The following is a 22107-nucleotide window of genomic DNA, read 5'->3' on the forward strand; positions in this document are numbered from 1 at the left end:
TATATGGTTGCACTCATGTGGAACATAATAACGTGGAGAATCATGGGGGAAGGGAGGGAAAACTGAATGGGAAGAAATCAGAGAGGGAGACAAACCATGCATGATTCTGGACTCTGGGAACCAAACAGGGTTACAGAAGGGAGGGGGGTGAGGGGTGGGGTAACCAGGTGATTAAAAAAAAATGTTAATAGTGTTCACCAAAAAAATAAAAAATTCAGTCAATAAAATAAATAGAAATAATGCCACAATGAGTAAAAAAAAAAATAGTTATTTGGAAAATACTGGTTCGGTTAGTTAGATCAACCAAATATTGAAACATGGCATTATATGATATCAGTAAATCACATTTGTTAATATCACTGATCTCACAGAAAAGTATTTTAAGTAAGGGGAAGTTGTAAAGCTCATAATGACCTACAGATTTTTTAAAAATTTGGAATTTAGTTTGAAGGCTCAAATTTTGTCATTGACAAAAAGTTGTCATTTGTTTTCTTTGTATTGACGGGCTTACTTTATTCCTTTTTTAAGAAAATGTCAACTCTGAATAACATAGTGTGACATCATTTGCTCAAGTAAAAATGGTGTTCTTTGAAAAAGTTCACCTCACAGTGTAAACATGTCCTTTTCCTCAGTACGACGGTTGTACTTTAGTATGTAGCAGAAATGCCTTATGGGTACTTCCAATTTCATCACACATAATATTAAAAGCACCAAGATTTAATACAAATAATAATTTTTGTTACTTCATGGCTTTTTTTTAATACAAGTATTTATTAGGATGCAATACAGTGACTACTAGTTCAGCTTAGCACCACTACTTTTTATTTTTTATTTATTTATTTGAAAGAGAGCAAGAGCAGGGGGAAGAGGCAGAGGGAGAGGGAGTGAGTGTCTTAAGCAGACAGTGGGCTGAGCGTGGAGCCCAATTCAGTCTCATGACCCTGACATCATGACCTGAACTGAAACCAAGAGTTGGACGTTTAACTGACTGCACCACCAGGGCGCCCCAAATTTTGTTTTTGTTTTTGTTTTTTTAAGATTTTATTTATTTATTTAGAGAGTGCACAAGCTGAGGAAGGGACATTGGAAAAGGGAGAGAGAGAATCTCAAGTAGACTCCACATTGTTTGAGGAGCCTGACATGGGCTCTGTCTCACCACCCTGAAATCATGACCTGATCCAAAATCAAGTGTCAGATACTTAACCGATTGAGTCACCCAGGTGCTCCTTAGCACCACTACTTTGATTTGTCAGCAGTTTTACTTAGCATTACTTTTGTACAATCAGTCTCAAGAAATCCCAGGAATCTGTGAACTATACTTTTGAGAATCACTGCTTTAGATCCATCCTAAAAAGTGTTGTAAAGGAGTCTAAAAAGGATCAACCCGATATGGGTGAAAATTAAGGGCCTGTCAGAATATACTTCTACACTCTTAAAAGGCACACCACTAAGTGTAGACACTCATTAATACAATTTTCATGATGAATGGTATTTAGTCAAAAACTAGTAGACAAGAGGGGCGCCTGGGTGGCTTAGTCATTAAGTGTCTGCCTTGGACTCAGGTCATGATCCCAGGGTACTGGAATCAAGCCCTGCACTGGGCTCCCCGCTCCACAGGAAGCCTGCTTCTCCCTCTCCCACTCCCCCTGCTTGTGTTCCCTTTCTCACTGTGTCTCTCTCTGTCAAATAAATAAAATCTTAAAAAAAAAACCCACAAAAAACTAGTAGACATGAGAATTAGCCAAATGTGACTCATAACCTGAAGAAAAATTTGAAATTAAAAATATATCAGTGGTAAAAATAATAGAATTAGGAGATGACTTAAAAAGTTATTATAACTATTCTTGAATTTAAAGGAAATCAAGAATGCAATGAGGAAAGAAATGAAAAATACTGAAAATTAACCAAATGGAAATTCTAGAGCTGAAGTATAATGTTTACCGAGAAGGAGTTAAGAGATTAGATGCTGTTGAAAAAAAGATCAGTGAATTTGAGAACATAGCAATAAAAACAATGCAAAGTGAAGTGCACACAGCAAATATATTTTGTATTTGTATTCTTGTTGTATGTAGGAGTGGAGGTAGATAGTGGAATGGAGCCTGAGTGACCCTGGGGGACATAAAGAGTGGCCTAATGTATGTGTGAGTAAAGTTCCTGAACTAGAGGGACTAGTTAGAAAGGGGGAAATTTTAAAGAAAGAACAGCAGAAAACTACTCAAATTTCATGAAAATATAAACTCACAGATCTAAGCAGCTTAGTAACTCCATCAGGAGTAACTCAAAGGAAACCATATCAAGGTACATCATAATAAAATTGCTGAAAATCAATAGCACAAAAAATTTAAAAAGTAGTCAGAGGTGAGAAAACAAAGACACATTGCACATAGGGAAACATTTAAAAATAATGATTACAGAATTCTTATCAGAAGCAGTGCAAGCCAGGAGATAATCAGTGATATTTTCAAGTGCTAAAGTAATAAAATGTTAACTTAGAATGCTATATCCAACAAAAGTATCTTTCAGAAATGAAGACTAAGTATATTTTTCACACAAACAGAAGCTACAAAAAATATTAAAGGAAGTTCCTTAGGCTGAAAGGAAATGATAACAGATGGAAAATTAGATCAACACAAATAAATGAAGAGCACCAGAAATTGTAAATATTTGGGTACATATGAGAAATTTTTTATTTATAATTTTTTAAAAAGAGACATTTGAAAAGTGAAAGTAATTACAGTATATCGTGGCATTTATGAATTATGTAGAAGTAAATGTATGAAAACACACAACAGGAAAGGAGAATATAAGTATACTATTATAAGACAAGTTCTATATTATTTGAAGGCAGACTGTTAAGTTAAAAATGCATATTGGGGTGCCGGGGTGACTCATTTGGTTAAGCATTTAACTCTTGATCTCAGCTCAGGTCTTGATATCAGGGTCATGAGTTTAAGCCCTGTGTTGGGCTCCCCATTGGGCAAGGAGCCTACTTAAAAAAAAATAAATAAAAATGCAAATTGTAAACCCAAGAGCAATCACTAAAACAGTGAAATGCAGATTATAGTTATTAAGCCAAAGTTTGAAATGAAATGGAATACCTAAAAATAATAAATTCAAATGAAGGTAGAAAGAGATACTAAAATAAAAAATAAGATAGGATGAATATAAAACAATAAGGCCATGAATACAATTAATATAAATTATCTCACATTCTTTTTCTTTTCTTTTTTTTTAGATTTTATTTATTTTAGAGAGAGCATGCACATGTGTGCACACATCTGGGGAGAGGTAAAAGGGGGGGAGGAAGAGGAAAAGGGAAAGTCTCCCAAGCTTACTGTGCACCGAGCTGGGATTCCCATGCAGCTCAATCCCTTGACCCTCTGAGATCATGATCAGAGTGGAAACCAAGAGTCAGAAGCTCAACTGGCTGAGCCACCCAGGCTCCCCTGTCTCACATTCTTATTAGGAGGTAGAGACTGTAAGACTGGATAAAAAAGGAAAACCAAATATGTATGTACAAGAAACCCACTTTAAATATAAAGTATAATATTAAAATATATATAGGAAAACGCTAATCAGGATATGAAATGTTACATTAGTAACATTGTATTATGTTAATATTAAATGAAGTAGACTTTTGGACAAGGATTATTATTAAGGCCAAATGGAGACATTTTGTGATGAAAATGGCAACTCATCATAGTCATCACAAAGACATGGTATCATAAATGTGCACATGTCTGGGGCACCTGGGTGGCTCAGTTGTTAAGTGTCTGCCTTTGGCTCAGATCATGGTCCCAGGATCCTGGGATTGAGCCCTGCATCTGGCTCCCTGCTCTGAGGGAACCCTGCTTCTCCCTCTCCCACTCCCTCTGCTTGTGTTCCCTCTCTCGCTGAGTCTCTCTCCGTCAAATAAATAAAATAAAAAAAAAATGCACATGTCTAATAACAGAGTTGGAAAGTATATAAAACAAAACCTGATAGAACTGAAATGAGAAATGGACAAACCCACAGTGGTAATTGGAGATTACAGCACTCCTTTCTCATAGTAAATGTTCAGACCAACAGCAAATACGAACAACATACCAACCAGTTTGATCTATTTGAAGTGTGTAGACTCCTCATAATCACAGCAAAATACACATTCTTTTCATATGCAGTTGGTACATTCATTAAGGCATAAAATATACTCAGCCATAAAACAAGTCACTAAAAGTTTAAAAATCATGTGAAGTGTGTTCTCTAACAATAGTGGAATTAATAGAAATCAAGAGTCTGGGAAATCCTGATGTATTTGGAAATTATCATATTTCTAAATAAACTAGATCAAAGAAGGAATCACAAAAGAAATTAGAAAATATTTTGAACTAAATTAAGATGGAAACATGGCATATCAACATTTGTTTGATGCTGACAAAGTGGTATTGAGAGGGAAATTTATGGTTCAAATACAAATGCTTAATTACAAAAGAAGAAAGTTCTAAAAGCAATGATCAGCCCTTCTACTAAGAAGTAGGAAAAGTGTCCCCTCCGCTCCTTCCACTTACAGCAACAAGATTTACCTTCACTCTTAAAACAGCTAAATAAACCACCCAAAAGGCTTAGAAGGAATACTATTAGGAATAGTATCTGTGCTCACAAGCTAGGAAAGAAAACCTCATAATTCATGAAGCTTGGATAGAGTATTCAAGGCTTTTGCATTGGTAATGGGGAATAATTAGCTTTAGATTAAGTACTACTTGGTTGATACTCACTGACATCTTAATAGAAAGACCCAAGCACATTGAACTGTTTCCAAGTAACTTACCTGCATTTTAGAACAAAGCCCAAGAATATAGGAATAAAAAAATATTCAGTACCCATCAAGGTAAAATCCACAATGTCTGGCATCCAATAAAGATGGCCAGGCATTCAAAGATTCAGAAAAACCTGGCCCATAATGAGGAGAGAGATTAAAAACAACTCATAACTGACATAGATGTTGGAATTAGCAGGTATGGACATTTTAAAATAGTTTTTATAGCTCTCTTATGCTTACATTTAAAAGAGAGAGGAAAAGGGTAAAAAATGTGAGCAAGCCTGTGGTTTCCTTGGTGGCAGAGTTCAATAAACTGGGTTTAGTGCAAGGTGATATTTGAGAATGATGATGTGAAAGAGGCCATAAGAAGTCTTCTTGAGAACCTTTATAACGACAGGATGTTTCACATTAAGAGAGCACTGGACCTGACTATGAGGTAGCAGATTTTGCCTAAAGAGCAGTGGATAAAATATGAAGAGGATAAATTCTACTTTGAACCATATCTGAAAGAAGTTATTTGGGAAATAAAAGAGAAGAATGGGCAAAGAAATAATCATGGAATTGAAATCTGTGGTAGCAGCTATCCTACAAATATTTTTAAGAAGTTGGGTAAACATGAAATGTACAATTTAGAACTATTTGAGCTGCAAATGTATTACTTTAAATAAATGTCTGTTGTAATTATAAAAAAATAAAAAGATTTAAAATAATAAGTCATTGAAAAAGTTAAAATGGCCCAAACTGAGTGTCTAGAAATGAAGACCATGATGCCTGAGATGAAAAATTGATTTTCATCTGAGATTAACAGATTAGACGGTGAAGAAGAAAAGATTAGTAAATTTGAAGATATCACAGTAGAAACCACTTCAGGAAAGAGTTTGGCAGTTTTCTACAAAGTTATTATACAATGACCATTCCTCTTCTGGGTGTTTACCCAAGAGAAGTGAAAGCATGTCTATCAAGACATGTACATTATTGTTTATGGCAATTTATTTGTAAAAGCACCAAACTATAGATAACCCCAAATGCCCATAAATCAGTGGATGGATAAACACATTGTTGTATATCTATATAATGTAATACTACTTAGGAATAAAAGAAATGGACTGTTGTTACACACAACAATGTGGGAGAATCTCAGACTTTTTGAATGAAAGAAGCCAGATTTAAAAAGTATATTATGCAGTTCCATTTATATAAAATCATAGATAATTCTAACTAAACCATAGTTACAGAAATCAAATTAGCAGTTCTCTGGGGATGAAGTAAGGAGAGTGTAGAGGAATTACTAAGGGGCATAAAAAACCTTTTTATGCATAAACCTACAAACTTGCATATGATGAATTTCACTTTTTGGATATATTTGTCAAAACTTGTGAGATTGTAGATTTTAAATATGTGCAGTTTATTTCATGTCAATTACAATAAAGCTGTTAAGAATTTTTTTTAAAAAGAGCAAATAAAATCCCAAAGTAACTATAGAAGGAAGCAAATTATATATGTGTATACACATAAACAGAAATCAGTAAAGCAGAAAACTGATTAATAGTAGAGTGAATGAACAAAATAAATAAAACTTACAGCTGTTTTTTGAGTAGATGAATAAAATTGATAATTCACTTGATACTGTGAATAAGAACAAAAGAAAGAAAGCACAAGTTGTTCATATTGGAAATGAAAGGAAACTTTAGATGTTAAATGGGTTATAAGGCAACATCAAGAACAAATTTATGCCAGTAAATTTAAAAGATATATCAAACTTAAAGAAGCTATAAAGATTATTTTAAAGGTACAAATTACAGCCAACAGAAGAAAAAATAAAAAATCTGAATAGGTGTGCATCAAATATATAAATTGAATTGATAATCAAAAACCTTCCCAGAAAGCAATCCCAATTATTAGATGGCTTCACTGGTAAAGTCTATCTAATATTTAAGGAAGAAATACGAGCAATCATTCATAAATAGAGAAAGAATAATGTATTTCCTAATTAATTTCATGAAATCAGCATTACTCTAATACTAAAACCAGATAAAGACATTACAGGAAAAGAAAACTACAGACCAATATTTCTTAAAATTATAGAGGCAGAAATTCTTTACAAAATATTTGCAGGTTGGGGTGCCTGGGTGGCTCAGTTGGTTAAGGTCCAACTCTTGATTTTGGCTCAGGTCATGATCTTAGGTTCATGAGATAAAGCCCCAAATTGGGCTCTGCATTCAACGTGGAGTCTGCTTGTCTCTCTCCCTCTGCCTCCCACCCCGCTCGTGCGCTTTCTTGCTCTTTCTCAAATATAAATAAAATCTTAAAAAAATATTTGCCAGTTGAATTCAGTAAAATATAATAAAATACACATGTATATAATATACCTCACGGTCAAAGTTTATCCAGGAATGCAAAGCTTCTTTAGCAGCTTATAAATCATTCTTGTAATTCACCATATTAGAATAATAAATGAGAAAATTCATCTGATCATTTCAGTAGGTGGAGGAAAAAGCACTTAATGCCCATTCATGTTGTAAAATAAAAATACTCACAACTACTAAGAGGGAAACTTTGTCAACCTCATAAAGCACTTTGCTGAAGAACATACAACTAATACAATACTTGATAATTAAAGACTAAATTCTTCCCCCCTAAGATTAAGAACAATGCAAGGTCGAGTTGTAACACATCTATTCAGTGCTTTATAGAAGATAGGCAATAGCCATTAAGCACACAAAAAGATGATCAGTGTCATTAGTTATTAATCATCAGGGAATACAAATTAAAACCATAGTTAGAAACCACAGCCCCTGGAATGACTAAAATTAAAAAGACAGAAAATTCTTTTTGTTGATAGTGATATGCAGCCATTGTAACTTTGGTGGAATTCATGATGGTATAATCACTTGGGAAAACAGTTTGGCAGTTTTTAAAAAGTTAATCATACAGTCTAGCAATTCCATTCTTCGGTATTTATTCAAGAGAAATCAACACATATTTACAAAAGGGTTTACACAATGTTCAGAGTAGCTTTATTTGCAGTAGGGAAAAAACATAAACACAGATGTTTATCAGCAGCAAAATGTATAAACAAATTGTGCAATATCCATATGTATTTTATTTGTTGCTGTGTAACAAATGACTCAAAATTTAGTGATTTAAGAAAACATTTTGTTATCTCAGTTTGTGTAGATGAGGAATCCAGGCATGGCTTAGCTGGTCTCTTATGGGCTGCAATTAGTATGTCATCTCAAGGCTCAACTAAGGAAGTATAAACTTTTGAGATCACTGATGTGGTTGCTGACAGGATTCATTTCCATGTTGGCTGTTGAGCCGAGACTCAGCTCTTCACTCATTCTTGGTTGGAGGCTGCCCTCTATTCCTTACTGTGTTTGCCTCTCTGTATACCAGTTTACAGGGCAGTTGGTTTCATCAGAGAGAACAAGTAAAGGGCAAGAGAGAGTGTGCTAGCAAGATGGAAACCATAGTCTTAAAACCTGTTTCAGAAGTCACATCCCATCACCATTATTATATTCTCTTCATTAGAAGTAATTTGGTACAGCTCACACTCACGGGAGAGGGAATTACAAAGGGCATGAATACCATGAGGGTGGGGAGTACTGGAAGCCATTTCAGAAGATGCCTACCTTACAATATAATGAAATACTACTAAATAATGAAAAAGAACCTTATTGGTACACACAACAGTGTAGATGAATGTCAAAAACATTATGCAGAGCAAAAGAACCCAGGCATAAAAGGTAACAGAACTAATCTTTAGAATGAGAAGGAAAATCAGTGGTTGGGTGGGAGAAGGTTTTTGTTTCAAAAGGGATATGGGTATCTTTTTGTGCTACTATATCCCCAGTGCTTATTATATTATAACTGGAAGTTGTATCTTTTGAACACCTTCATCCACTTCCCAACTCTCCACTTCTGGTTATTACAAATCTGATCTCTTTTTCTGTGTGTTTCTTTCTTTTTTTAGATCCACATGTAAGTGAGATATATAGTACTTGTCTTTCTATATCTGACTTCTTTCGCTTAGCATAATGCCCTCAAGGTCTGTTCATGTTATCAAAAATGGCAGGATTTCCTTCTTTTTTATGTTTGAATATTGAAATGTACACATACATCGTAACTTCTTCATTCATTCATCCATCAGTGGACACTTAGGTTGCTTCAGTATTTTGGCTATTGTAGATAATGCTGCTATGAACGTGAGGGTGCAGATATCTCTTTGACATAGTGTTTTTGTTTCCTTTGAATATATTGCTGGATCATATGGTAATTCTGTTTTTAATTTTTTGAGGACCCTCCGTGCTGTTTTCCCTAGTGGTTGTGCTAATTTACAATTCCACCAGCCGTGCACAAGGGTTCCTTTTTCTCCACATCTTTGCCAGCATTTGTTATTACTCGTCTTTTTGATAGTAGCCATTCTAATAGGCATGAGGTGATATCTCATTGTGGTTTTGACTTGCATTTCCCTAATAATTAGTGATGCTGAGCACCTTTTCATTTACCTCTTAGCCATTTGTATATCTTTTTTGGAAAAATACCTGTTCCGGTCCTTTGCCCATTTGTTTTTAAAGATTTATTTTGTTTATTTTAGAGAATGAGAAAGAACAAGGGGGAGGGACAGAGAAGAGGGAGAGAATCCTTAAGCAGACTCCCCACTGAGTGCAGAGCCCAATGCAGGGCTCTATCCCAGGACCCTGATATCATGACCCAAGCCAAAGGCAGACACTTAACTGACTGAGCCACCCAGCCGCCCCATGCTTGCCCATTTTTAATTGGATTGTGTGTGTGTATGTGTGTGTGTGTGTGTTTTACTATTGTGTTGTGAGTTCTTTGTATATTTTGGATATTAATTCCTTATCAGATATATGGTTTGCAAATTCAATGGACTGCTCTTAATGACATCTGCATAGCTTCATTTTTCCAAGTAACATATTAAGGGTGCTGTATTGGCAATGCCATCTTGTGTTAAGATCTTTGGTGTCAGGCCAACCCAGATATGAATACTGGCTCTGAAACTTGCTGCATTCTAGTACTACACTGACCTATATTATTTTGGATATCCCTAAAACAATAACTACTGTTTCTTTAGAATCTGGACTGGCCAGGTACTATGCTAGACATTTATGTGTGTATTACCTTAGTTAATACAAATCAAAATAACCAACATTTTTTGAGACACATACTAATATAAAATATTTCCATGCCTTTTGTGATTTAATGCAACAACCCAATGAAGTGTTGGTACTATAATTATCCCCACTTTACAGAAGAAGAAATTGAGACCAACAGAATAAATTTTTAAAATATGAGGAAATCAGGTTGCTGTCAAGATTCTGGTTTCATTTTCTGTTCTTCTCTACCTGTGGAATTAGACTTTTTATATGTTGCCCAAGCTTGTTGCAAAGAGTAACTGCAACTTCAACTTAAGATCTCTTTTTGTTTTTTCTTTAAGAAACTTCTTTTAGGTTGTGAATGCTGAGAGTATCTCCAGGAGTCTAAGAGAAGATGTCAGGTGAAGATTGGTTTCTAAGACGAAAGCACTGGGCAGACTTGCAAGAGCATAAGCTCAATTCCAGACAAGTACAGCTCTAGAAATACCAACCTTAGCCATAAACGAAAAGGCAATGTTTATATATATTTGTTATAAAAAGTATGGCTTATTTTTTTCTATCATTTCCATAAAAGAACAATTCTTTGTCAGCAGTGACATTTTTGAAGTCCAAAGTTGATATAGTTTGTGCTTGTAAAATATATTATGACATTTAATCACTATCAAAAGTGCCCAGATAGGAATTTTCTTTGGGGAAGTAAAACTTTGTCACTAAGGCATGAGGTGTTTGATTGTAGCCCTGCTTACTTTGGCAACTGTATTTCCATAGTACTTGTGTAGCTTAAGTTTTTTTCCCCCTTCTTTTCCTTTGTCAGCAGGGAACTGTTTTTCCTCTTTTAATATATAACAATCAGGTTTTTTTCAGTATTTAATCACTTATTATAAATGGGGTTGAATTATGTGTTAATCTAAAAGTATAGACCGGGGGCGCCTGGGTGGCTCAGTAAATTAAGTGTCCTGACTTTTGATTTCGGCTCAGGTCATGATCTCAGGGTCGTGAGATTGAGCCTGTATCACAGGCTCCATGCTGGATATGAAGCCTGCTTAAGATTCTCTCCCTCTTGCCGACCTTCTACACCTTTGGTTGTGTGTTCTCTGGGCTGGTGTCCACTGGCTTGAAGGTCAGGATCATGGGACCCAACTATACCCCTGGGAAGAAGGAGGACCTGTATCTGAAACCCATCCAAAGGACACTCCTGATGATGGGCCGTTATGTGGAGCCCATTGAAGATGTGCCTTGTGGGAACGTTGTGGGTCTGGTGGGGGTGGACCAGTTCCTGGTGAAGACTGGCACCAACACTACCTTTGAGCATGTCCACAACATGCGGGTGATGAAGTTCAGCATGAGCCCTGTCATCTAGGTTGCTGTGGAGGCCAAGAATCTGGCTGACCTTCCCAAGCTAGTGGAGGGTCTGAAACGGCTGGCCAAGTCGAACCCTATGGTGCATCATTGAGGAGTCCAGGGAGCACATCATCGCAGGGGCTGGGGAGCTGCACCTGGAGATTTGTCTGAAGGACCTGGAGGAGGACCATGCCTGCATGCCCATCAAGGAATCTGACCACATAGCCTCCTATTGTGAGAGTGTCAGTGAGGAGTCAAATGTGCTCTGCCTGTCCAAGTTCTCCAACAAGCCCAACCAGCTGTACATGAAGGCATGGCCCTTCCCTGATGGCCTGGCTGAGGACATTGACAAGAGTGAGGTGTCCGCCGGGCAGGAGCTCAAGCAGCGGGCCCACTATCTGGCCGAGAAGTATGAGTGGGATGTGGCTGAGGCCCGCAAGATCTGGTGCTTCAGGCCTGATGGCACTGGCCCCAGCGTCCTCACTGACATCACCAAGGTTGTGCAGTACCTCAACGAGATCAAGGATAGCATGGTAGCTGGCTTCCAGTGGGCCACCAAAGAGGGGGCTCTGTGCAAAGAAAATACGCGTGTTGTGTGCTTTGATATCCACAACGTGACCCTGCATGTGGACGCCATCCACCACGCAGGGGGCCGGTGGGGGAGATCATCCCCACTGCCCGGCGCTGCGTCTATGCTAGTGTGCTGACTGCCTAGCCCCGGCTTATGGAGCCCATCTACCTTATGGAGATTCAGTGTCTGGAACAAGTGGTTGGTGGCATCTACGGTGTCCTGAACAGGAAGCGGACTGATGTGTTTGAGGAGTCCCAGGTGGCTGGCATGCCCATGTTTGTCGTGAAGAACTTTCTGCCCGTGAATGAGTCCTTTGGCTTCACTGCTGACCTGAGGTCCAACACTGGTGGCTAGGCCTTCCCCCAGTGCGTTTTTGACCACTGGCAGATCCTGCCCGGGGATCCTTTTGACAACACCAGCCACCCCAGCCAGGTGGTAGCCGAAACACGCAAGTGCAAAGGCCTGAAGGAAGGCATCCTGGCCCTGGACAACTTCCTGAACAAATTGTAGGCAGCCCTCACCTGCAGCCCACCACCCCGGGTGGGACTCAGCACAGCCCCTGTACCCAACTGACAGTCGACCACAGTGACAAGCCCTTGCATTCTCCATAACACCTCGAGACTGTTCATGGGGACGCTCCACCTGACAGGTTCTTGGGGCCCACTCAGTGTCATCACTCAATGTGAACACTTGGATGCTGTTTCTTTCGATATTTATTTCAAGATTTCAGAGGCAACAGAAATGCCCTGGCAGCAGGGACTTACTCGGCCGGTGGGGGTGGGGGAGGCGGGATGGGGCACTTAACACTTTTTTCCATTTCAGAAACTCAAATGTCCAAAAAAAATAAATAAATAAAATAATGTTTTGAGAGGTTTATTTGGGTAAATGGCCCATGGTGGATTTTCCCCCAGAAAGGGGGAAGGAACAAGCGGGTAGACCTTTCTCTTTGGACAGAAGCTAGAAGACAGGAAACTTTGTGCAGTGTCACCGTTAGCACCTCCAGCTGTATTAGTGCCATTGGAATAATAAATTTGATATGGTGGTGAAAAAAAAAAATTCTCTCCCTCCCCCTTTGCCCCTTTCCCTGCTCATGCGCTCTCTCTCTCTCTAAAAATAAACTATGAAAAAGTATACTTTTAAAAATATACTTTTTTAAAAAAAGTATAGATTAGCAACAACCTAATAGAAGTAGATACATGCAAAACTTGTATATTCTGATTCAACAATCTGCTTAATATACTGTAGTTCTAGAAATTAGCTGATTGATTTATAAGTAGACTTGATTCCTGAAAAATAATTTGTGGAACACTGGGAAAATTTTGATTCCTCACTGTTTTTCATTAGCATCATGTTCATTTTTGCCTTTTTACCTTTAAGTCTTTTGTCTTCACTGAATAGAATAGAATAACTTTTGGTGTGGCACTCCTTCACAACTCAGCTATCCTTCAATCTGGGTTTCAGTCTCATCTCTCTCATAAAGCCTTCTCTACTTATCCAATACATTTTTTTCTTTTCGAAATTCTGTTGCTTTTCTCTTTAACATAATTTAAATTGTCTTCTAGATTATATACATTGGCTTTATTTTTCAGCTGCTTTCATGGGTGTTATTTCCTTTTATCCTTAGACCCTAGAAATAGTTAAGAAAGGCAATATTATTCTCCATTTTATGATACAAAAACTAAGAATAGATATTCAATTTCTTCAAGACCCAAATCTTCATTCTAAAATCTGCTTTGCTTATACTATACCCCTTCATTTTATACTTTACTTGCTATTCCTACCACATGCTGAGCACATAGTGGTATTGTCAGTTGATTGGTTTAAAATAGGTTGTTTCTAATCAAAGCCCCAATCACTGGTATCTATTTCTTTTAAAAAGCTATGCAATTAATTAACTAGTTAATTAATTGTAGAGTCTTTTGTCATAATTAATCTTGAAGCCTGAGTTCTTCAAAGGGGCAACATTTGTTTAAGATTTGAAGTTTGGAATATGGAAATTTTCTTATTCATCAGACAAATGTCATTGACTGTGTACCATATGCCTAATATTGGTAGCCCTAGATATGGACAAATGTTGATTGCATTATTTTGTTAGTAATATTCAGTCTTTTCTTATTTATACAGGAGAGATTAAACAGATTCTAGAAAATGAACTTCAGATACCTGTGTCTAAAATGCTGTTGAAAGGCTGGAAGACCGGAGATGTGGAAGACAGTGTGAGTTTCTTAATTGCCTAGAAATAAAAGAAAGTTAAGTCATGCAATTGACTAAATGATATATAAAAATTGGTTTTTATTAGTTTTGTCACATATGACAGAAGTAGATTTTGGTAATAGTAACTTAGTTTAAGGAATCAGCCAACAGTGTTTTTCAAGTTAAAACATTTTCATGGTAAACCAACAATAGTTTTGAATGAATTAGGTATGTAAATGAGAACACTATATGGCATGTTTTTCCTGTTTCTATCTGTTATATAGGAGTTAGTTTGGCACTCTTTTTTGAGAGCTTTTACTTTTTTAATCAAACCTCATAGGGTGTCAGTAAGTGCCCTGGAATAATAATTTGCTGAACATTTACTTAATTGGCCTGAAAGAAGTCATACACAATGTATACATGTATGCCAATATTGATAATGGAACAAAGATAATAATAAGGCATTTTTTTAAACTTGGAAAATTTAATGGTAAGAATCTTTGTTTACTTGGGTAGTGGCAAGTACATGGAATGAATTGTACTTTAAGAATTTTTATAAAGTGTTGCAATTTTAAGACGGTAGTTGCTGTTCTCAAGGACCCAGTAGCAGCCTCAGGTATTAAATATTTCACATTCTGTTTCTTTGTCTGATAGAGAAAGTGGGGAGGGAAGGAAAGAAATGAATTAATGCTAAAGTTTTAGGTGTTTGAAGTGCAAATAATTATCAGATCTTTTCATAGTTACTAACTTGATATTTCAATATCTAGGCATAAACTTAGAATCTTCAACTTTTGGTTCAGTTCTTTGTCAGTGACTTTTGGTAGACATTGTGCTTATAAATATATGTGAGTTCATTTGGTATATGGAGATGTTTGGAGTATTTCAATAAGGTATTTATGTGAATTTCACATTGCAAGATATTTATAAATTTAGGTACAAGTTAGTGATGTACTATTTTAGGGGTCAGCAGACTTTCTATACAGAACCAGGTTATAAATATTTTAGGCTTTGTGGGCAATACAGTCTCCATTGTAGCTACTCAGTTCTGCTGTTGTAGTGTGAAAGGAACCATAGGCCATATGTGAAAGAGTGAGCCATGACTGTTTTCCAATACGTCTTTATTTATGGACACAAAAATTTGAATTTTATGTAATTTCACGTATCATGAAATATTCTTTTGATTTTTTCCCCCACCATTTAAAAGATGTAAAAATCATCCTTAACTTCATAGGCCATATAAAAATAGGCAGTGGGATAGATTTGTCCCATAGGCATAGTTTGCTGACACCTTGTGCTACATGGCTGTTGTAATTGAAACGTAGGTTAAAAAATAAAAAGAAATGCTATCTGAGTAAATCAACAATCTCGGCAGAAATAAAACACTAAAATGCATTTGTTTATATGGCTCTATCATTTATTTGTTCATTTATTGAGAAATCTATGGATATGAATCATTTGCACATGGCATTTTCAATAGTTTGTGAAGAGAAAGGCAATTATTTTGAAAATTTTCTTAAAGCTGTCTGTTCTAATATTTGAACATAGTCTTTTGTCACCAACAATATTTTCAGTTACTTATTTCTGTGTACTCTTTTCCTAAGGTGATTTCTGCTATTCCTATGCCATTAATTTTCTGATTGCCCCCAAATTTATATTTCCAGGTTATACTTCTGTGAATTCATGTATCCAAATTGGTAGTTCACTTTTGTACTTGCATACCTTATGACATCTTAAAGGTAGCATGTTTAAAATGGAGCTCTTGGTTTTCCTTTCCATACCATTTCTCTACCAGTTTCCCCCCAATAAACAGCAGCACTATATAGCCACTGCTGAATCCAAAAATATGGGCATCCAGTCTTTTCCCATTTCAAACAACACCTAATCCTTTGGTAAGTCCTATAGCTTCTGTCTCCAAAATATATTTGAACTATGGTCACTTTTCAGCATTTTTATCGTGCTGCCTAATCTAGGCCATTAGCATCTTTTGCCTGGACCAGTGTAATAGCTTCATCATTGTTTTTCCAGCTTCCTTTCCTGGGTTCTTTCTTACATTCTCCACACAGCAGCCAGAATGATCTTTTAAGAACATAAATTGAATTATATCACTCTCCTGTTAAGACAGTTTTTTACTGCACTTTGAATAAAATTCAGGCTATTCACCATGGTTCAAAAGGCATTGTATTATTTATGTACTGCTCACCTCTGCAACCTCATCTTCAGCCTTTTGTACCCTCACTTTCCGTGATGCAGCCATAGAAACCCCCTTTTAATTCTTCTAATAGACCCACGCACTTTATATCTTTACCTGTACCTTCAACTGCTTGGAATGCTTTGCCCCCAGTTCTTCACATGGGTGGCTCTATTTTATCCTTCAGGTCTCAGTTTAAACATTACTTTCTCTAACAGGCCTCTGTATAAAATTAGGTTCCCATCCCAGCAATTTCTATCATAGTCCCATGAGTAAATGTTTGTGGAATGAATGAATAAATAAATGACTTAAAGAAAGTATCCATTTATATAATCATTCCATATGTGATTTGGGGTGAAGATTTAGTGGAAAATCTTTGGATGGTGGTGTGGCAAAAGGACAGTAGTGACTTGATCAAGTGGTAAGAGTAAACATTTATCAGGATTCCAACAGTTAAAATAATGAAAGATAGAAAGGTAAAAAATAATTTTCCTATGTATATATGTGTGTGTTTTGTTTGAATGTTAACTCTAGAGAAGTAACACAGATCACTTCCAAGAGGACTTACAAATATTTGATATAAAGATTTGGAACTTAAAGGTGAAGTTACGAGTAACTACCTACTGCAGTGTTTTTGCAGATCATGGGTTACAAACCATTAATGGATTGTGAAGTGAATTGAGTGGGTTATAGTCAGCATTAAAAAAAAGAAATAGAGTAGAAGATGTTAGAGTACATTGCAAGTAGTAAGGTTATTTTTACTTAACATATAGCTAATGTTAGTCAAACGAAGTCCCAATGTTCATGGAGTAAGACTGTGTGCTTAGTAAGATGGACCTTCTTGTGGAGGGATCAAGAATGAGTTCCTCATGTTTTATGTTTGGGTAAGATCAGCCTCCTGTCTCTACTTCCATCTGCAGGGTTAAGAGAGATTCCTAGACATTCACTCCACTTGCGTTCCAACACTTTCAGCCTTAACATTATTGTTTGATTAAACCAGGACTAATTTTATTACATCTTTTCCCACTGTTTATGCCAGTCACTGCAAGGAGTCTTAAGATTCTCATATCACCCCTCACTCAAATTTCCATAGTTTCTGCATAGGCCATATCTGTCTCTATTCTTTTTTGTTTACAATACCTGAAACCTGTTTGCTATTCCCTGTGGAACTAATTTTATCACTAGCCAGATTCCCTCTGTTGTCAACCTCTTCCCTGCACATTCCTTTCACCATCTTCCTCTGACTGAAACCTGCCTTCCTGAGGACATTTTTTCTCTTTAGCCTTCCCAGTGTTAATTGCTTTTCTTTAGCAGCCATCATACCACTGGATTATCTGGTAAAATATGTGTCCTTATTGTACCTCACTTCCACTTCCAGATCTTTATCAGTCCTTCCTCTCTTAAAATCTTCAGCTTTGAATTTCATGTTAAAAGGTCATCACCTATTCATTGAGGTCATCTCCCCTCATTTCCTGATGATTTTTAGGTTCTGGTCTATAATTGCCCCCCTTAATTCTTAGTAATTTAACTATCTTTATAAGTGGTTCTTCCAATACCCTGGCCTCTTAGTTTCTTGAATTTCTTTCCTACAGAAATCTTCTCCTCCATCCTGCATCAGCTATATCTTCCAGTGGTCCTATCATTTAATTATAATTTTCAAATCTTAATTTTAGGCTTCCATTTTCTGCTTACTATCTCTTTATCTTTCTAGCTCATTTTCTTTGGTATCTTAACTCCAGCAATCCTTCAACACTATTTAGGCCTCCAGTCCATTGTTTCTACCATCTGTTTGTGATCATTACCTCTTTCATGTCCTCCCTTCCTTAGAGTGGATTAAATCCCACAATTAATCATTATAATCACTTTCTTGCGTAGAGTCTCAACTCTTTCTTTATGGATCCTGCATGACAAAAGTCCTTATTTTCAATAAATCCAACTCCATCTATTCTGTGCATTACAGCTAAATGTGGCTACAGACAAATAAAATCATTGGTGTATCATTAAATTCATGATCATGATCTTTAGAGAGTCCCTTAATGTTGCTAGGCAATCACAGTATATTTACCTGGTTTATCCACATCCTAAATGGTTATTTTATACTTATCCTCTCTTCAGACCTTTAAAGCACTTCTCCCTTATTCTCACTTTCAGCTGATAACTTGACTTCCTATTTTGTTTCACTCACAAAATAAAGGCAATACAAGAAAATTTCTGTAAGCTCCTAGCTTGTTCTCTCTTTACTTACCTGCATCTTATACACATACTCTTCTTTTGTTACTCTAGATGGCCTGTCCATTCTCCTTTCAAAGACCACACCTCCATATTTGCTTTAGTTTACATTCTTTGTCTTCTCTGGCCTATTCAAGGACTTCACTCTTAATTCTTCCGTGTGTTTCCTGTATCATCAGTATTTTTCTCTAGTAGGTCATTCCCTCTAATAGAGTGTAACCACAAACATGATGTTCTTTCTTGCATTTTTCTCTTGATCCCACTTCTCCTTCCAGCATTCGCTCCATTCCTCTAGTCCCCTTGATAACAAAACTTCCCCCAAAGACTTGTTTATATTTCTTGTCTATATTTCTCCCAATGCCTCCTGAGCCCAGTCTAGGCAGAGAATTGCTAGTGCTCTTGTCAAAGTACCAGTGAAGTGACCACATAACTAAATTCAGTGGTGATCTTATCCGGTGTAATGATTTTTAAGTGCATCTATGTGCATAGTCAGTTTTATATGTTTAATTTATATCTCCACCCCAGATCTGTTCCCTGAATTCCAGATTGATATATCCAGCTGCTTATCTTTTCCACTTAAATGCCTAATACACATTTCAAACTTATCTGCCCAAAATAGAAGTCCTCATCTTCATTCTTTCCCATTTCAATTGATAGTAACTTCATCCTTCCAGTTATTCAGTCTAAAATCTTTAGGATCATTACTGACTCCTTTTCTGTCATAACACATATTCAATGTGTCAAGAAATTTTTTGGCACTGTCTTCAAAATATATCCAGAATATAGCTATTTTGCATCACTTCTACTACCATCACACGACATAAGCCATTATCACCCTTATCTTAGTATATTCCATTAGCTTTCTGTGTGCTTCTACCCTCCTCTGCCAAGCCCTTCCCATCTGTTTTCAACATAGCTGACAGTGATTCTTTCTAAATGTGAATCTGATCGTGTCACTCCAGTAGTTTACCTTTTCATTAGGAGTAAAAGTCAAAGCCCATAGCTCAATATATTTCTTGTCCCTACCGTGACTGTTCTCTCTCTGACCTATCTCTACTAGTGTTCATTTGACTTCAGTTACATTGGACTTCTTGTTGTTCCTTAAGCATTTTGTGCTGTTTTCTTTGCCTGATATATTCTTTTTCTGTATTTTCTCATGATTTGTTTTATCACCCCTTTAAGTCTTTGCTCAAATGTCACATATTCCAAGTAAGCTCCACCCTGATCATCCAGTTTAAAATTACATAACTTCCCACCCCCATATTTTTCACCCCCCTTCTCTGATCTATCTGTAGTCCAAAAAATTAATCACTTTTTAATATTCAGCTGCATAGGTTACTTACTTTATTTATTCCTACTAAAATGTAAAGCTCTATATGAGAGATCAGGGGATTTAGACTGTGCTGTTCACCACTTTATCCTCAGTGTTTGGAATAGTTCTGGCACAGAGTAGGTGGCTCAATAAATATCTGTCGAATAAGTATGTATGTCCTGAGTTATGATATAAAGATATAAAATATGTTTCTTAATGCATTTTGCTGTCAAAAAAAAGTTTGAGGGGTGCCTAGGAGACAGAGTCAGTTAACTGTTTGATTCTTGATCTCAACTCAGGTCTTGATCTCAGGGTTCTGAGATTGGGCTCCATGCCCAGCGTGGAGCCTACTTTAAAAAAAAAAAACGGGTTTGAGCTATGTTAGTATTTACCGTCAAGTTAGGAATTTGAAAGGTAAGTAGTAATTTTATGGCCAAAAAAATTTAGTGAACCTTTGTATGGTTCTCAAGATGTAGTTCAGATGTATCCCAAGAGTAGTTTATTCACCCTGGATGGATCATTTTAACATAAAAATTCTCTGGAGAAAGAGTTAAGTGACCTAGGTAACACTTACTAGAGGTCTCATCCAAGTCACCTTACTTCTCAGGCTGCAGCTCCTCATCTATAAAGTCATTGGGTTAAGGTGCTCACTATGATCTTTTCTAAGTCTTATGATCTCTAAAAACGTACAGTGCTAATTTTTGCTATAATGATCCTGGAACGAAGTGCTTATTAGTTTCAAGGATATACTTCTTCAACGAAGAAGTTAATGACTCTTAACTGTGTTCTTATCTATTGTATCTCATCATGAGCTAAAGATTTTGTATTTTATTTTTAATGTTCATATTTATGCTTATATATATATATATATATATATATATATATATATATATATGAGAAACAAGGTACTTGGTTTCAATAGTTCTGCATTATCCTGTTTAGGAAATTGTCAAAAGTTTCAAAAAATTACAATATTGAAAAAATTTTAAAAACTTTAGGGAAAAAATAATGTACAATCAACAGTCATTTTTTTGTTTGTTTTTAATTTTTCTTTTTCAGACGGTCTTAAAATCGCTACATTTGCCAAAAAACAACAGTCTTTATGTCCTTACACCAGACTTGCCGCCACCTTCATCATCTAGTCATGCTGGGTAAGGTGTTTACTTTTCCTGAGAATCTGAAATGAAAAGCTTGATTGTTAAGTTGCTTTAAGCTGTATATAAATATCAAAATGAAATAAAAATCTTGCTGAAGCTTTAACTTACCAACAAGTATTAACTACATAAAATTTCAGACTATTTGGTTTGGATAGTTTGATTTTAGTGGTGGAATTTTTTTTCCAAAGAAAATCTTTAGCAAAACTCTGTTATGGGAAAAATAGTCAAAAATGATACTGTTCTGTTTGAAGGGGAAGGACTAGTGTTAAAGGAAGAGATTGAGTAAATGGAACTCTAGCTTCTCCCATGGCTAAAGAAGGCATACCTTGGAGGAAAATTCATCAGGCACTGCAGAATACAGCTTAAAAAGAACTAATACAACATTTTTATTAAGATTTTATCTCTTTTTGGAATAAAGTTTCTCATTCTTTTTTCATTATTCACAGTGAAACTTGGGACATTTATAGAATGATTAAATGATTTTAATATTAAATTATGGCATTATTATTGCTAGGTGGTACATGATGTTAGTGATAGAGTAATAATTTTTGTGAGTACAGTATCATTCCAGAACTATGTTTAAGTTGTTTTTAGATTTTCCCAGTTTTTATACACATTTACTTCTTTTTAAATACTACTTGGTGATTTTGTGTAGACCTGTGTGCCTAAACTTGGGATATTCTCAAACTTTTCCTACCATGTATCAAATATTTTTATTATTATATAGTAGAAGGAAAAAATTACTGTTTTTCTCTACTGTACTACTCACAGAACACTTCTGGCTACCAAATATGTGGCAATTCTTCAATACCAGCTTGATGTTCTATAATTTAAATAAATTCTGAAACTATCTACCTGTAGATAGCATCAATCCCATAGGTTCAGGGCTCAGTTCCATAAGACTGCTCCCACATTGGATACTATTTCAAGTCTAGGTTGTCTCCTGTGCTTCTGAACAAGCGGGTATACATTGAGGTTCCCACAACCCTCTTCTTGGGTTTGATAATTTGCTAGAATGACACACAGAACTCAGAAAAGTGCTCTACTTACTATTACCAATTTGTTATAAGACATATTTTAAAGAATATAGATGAACAACCAGATGAACAGATAAATAGGACAAGATCTGGAAGTGTCTTGAGCACAGGAGCTTAAAGTTTGGGGTGTGCCACCCTCACCGCACATAGATGCATTCTTGTTC

The 22107-nt window shown here is 36.2% G+C and overlaps 1 protein-coding gene and 2 pseudogenes across 3 annotated transcripts in view; all 3 read left to right on the forward strand.

The window, feature by feature from the left end:
* FAF1 (Fas associated factor 1) overlaps window positions 1-22107 on the forward strand; it is a 489058-nt gene that overhangs the window by 192520 nt on the left and 274431 nt on the right. For all 3 annotated transcript variants that reach the window (XM_028106760.2, XM_028106761.2, XM_028106762.2), the window contains exons 5-6: window positions 13952-14043; window positions 20809-20900. In XM_028106760.2, coding sequence (XP_027962561.1) covers window positions 13952-14043; window positions 20809-20900 — 184 coding nt within the window. The remainder of the gene's footprint in view (window positions 1-13951; window positions 14044-20808; window positions 20901-22107) is intronic.
* Window positions 4386-5351, forward strand: LOC114212062 (cytochrome b-c1 complex subunit 7 pseudogene; annotated as a pseudogene).
* Window positions 5354-12337, forward strand: LOC148164522 (elongation factor 2 pseudogene; annotated as a pseudogene).

The sequence above is a fragment of the Eumetopias jubatus genome, unplaced genomic scaffold, assembly GCF_037043125.1.
Source record: "Eumetopias jubatus isolate StellerSeaLion01/CBP00866 unplaced genomic scaffold, mEumJub1_p1.0 scaffold_4, whole genome shotgun sequence".
Taxonomy (NCBI): domain Eukaryota; kingdom Metazoa; phylum Chordata; class Mammalia; order Carnivora; family Otariidae; genus Eumetopias; species Eumetopias jubatus.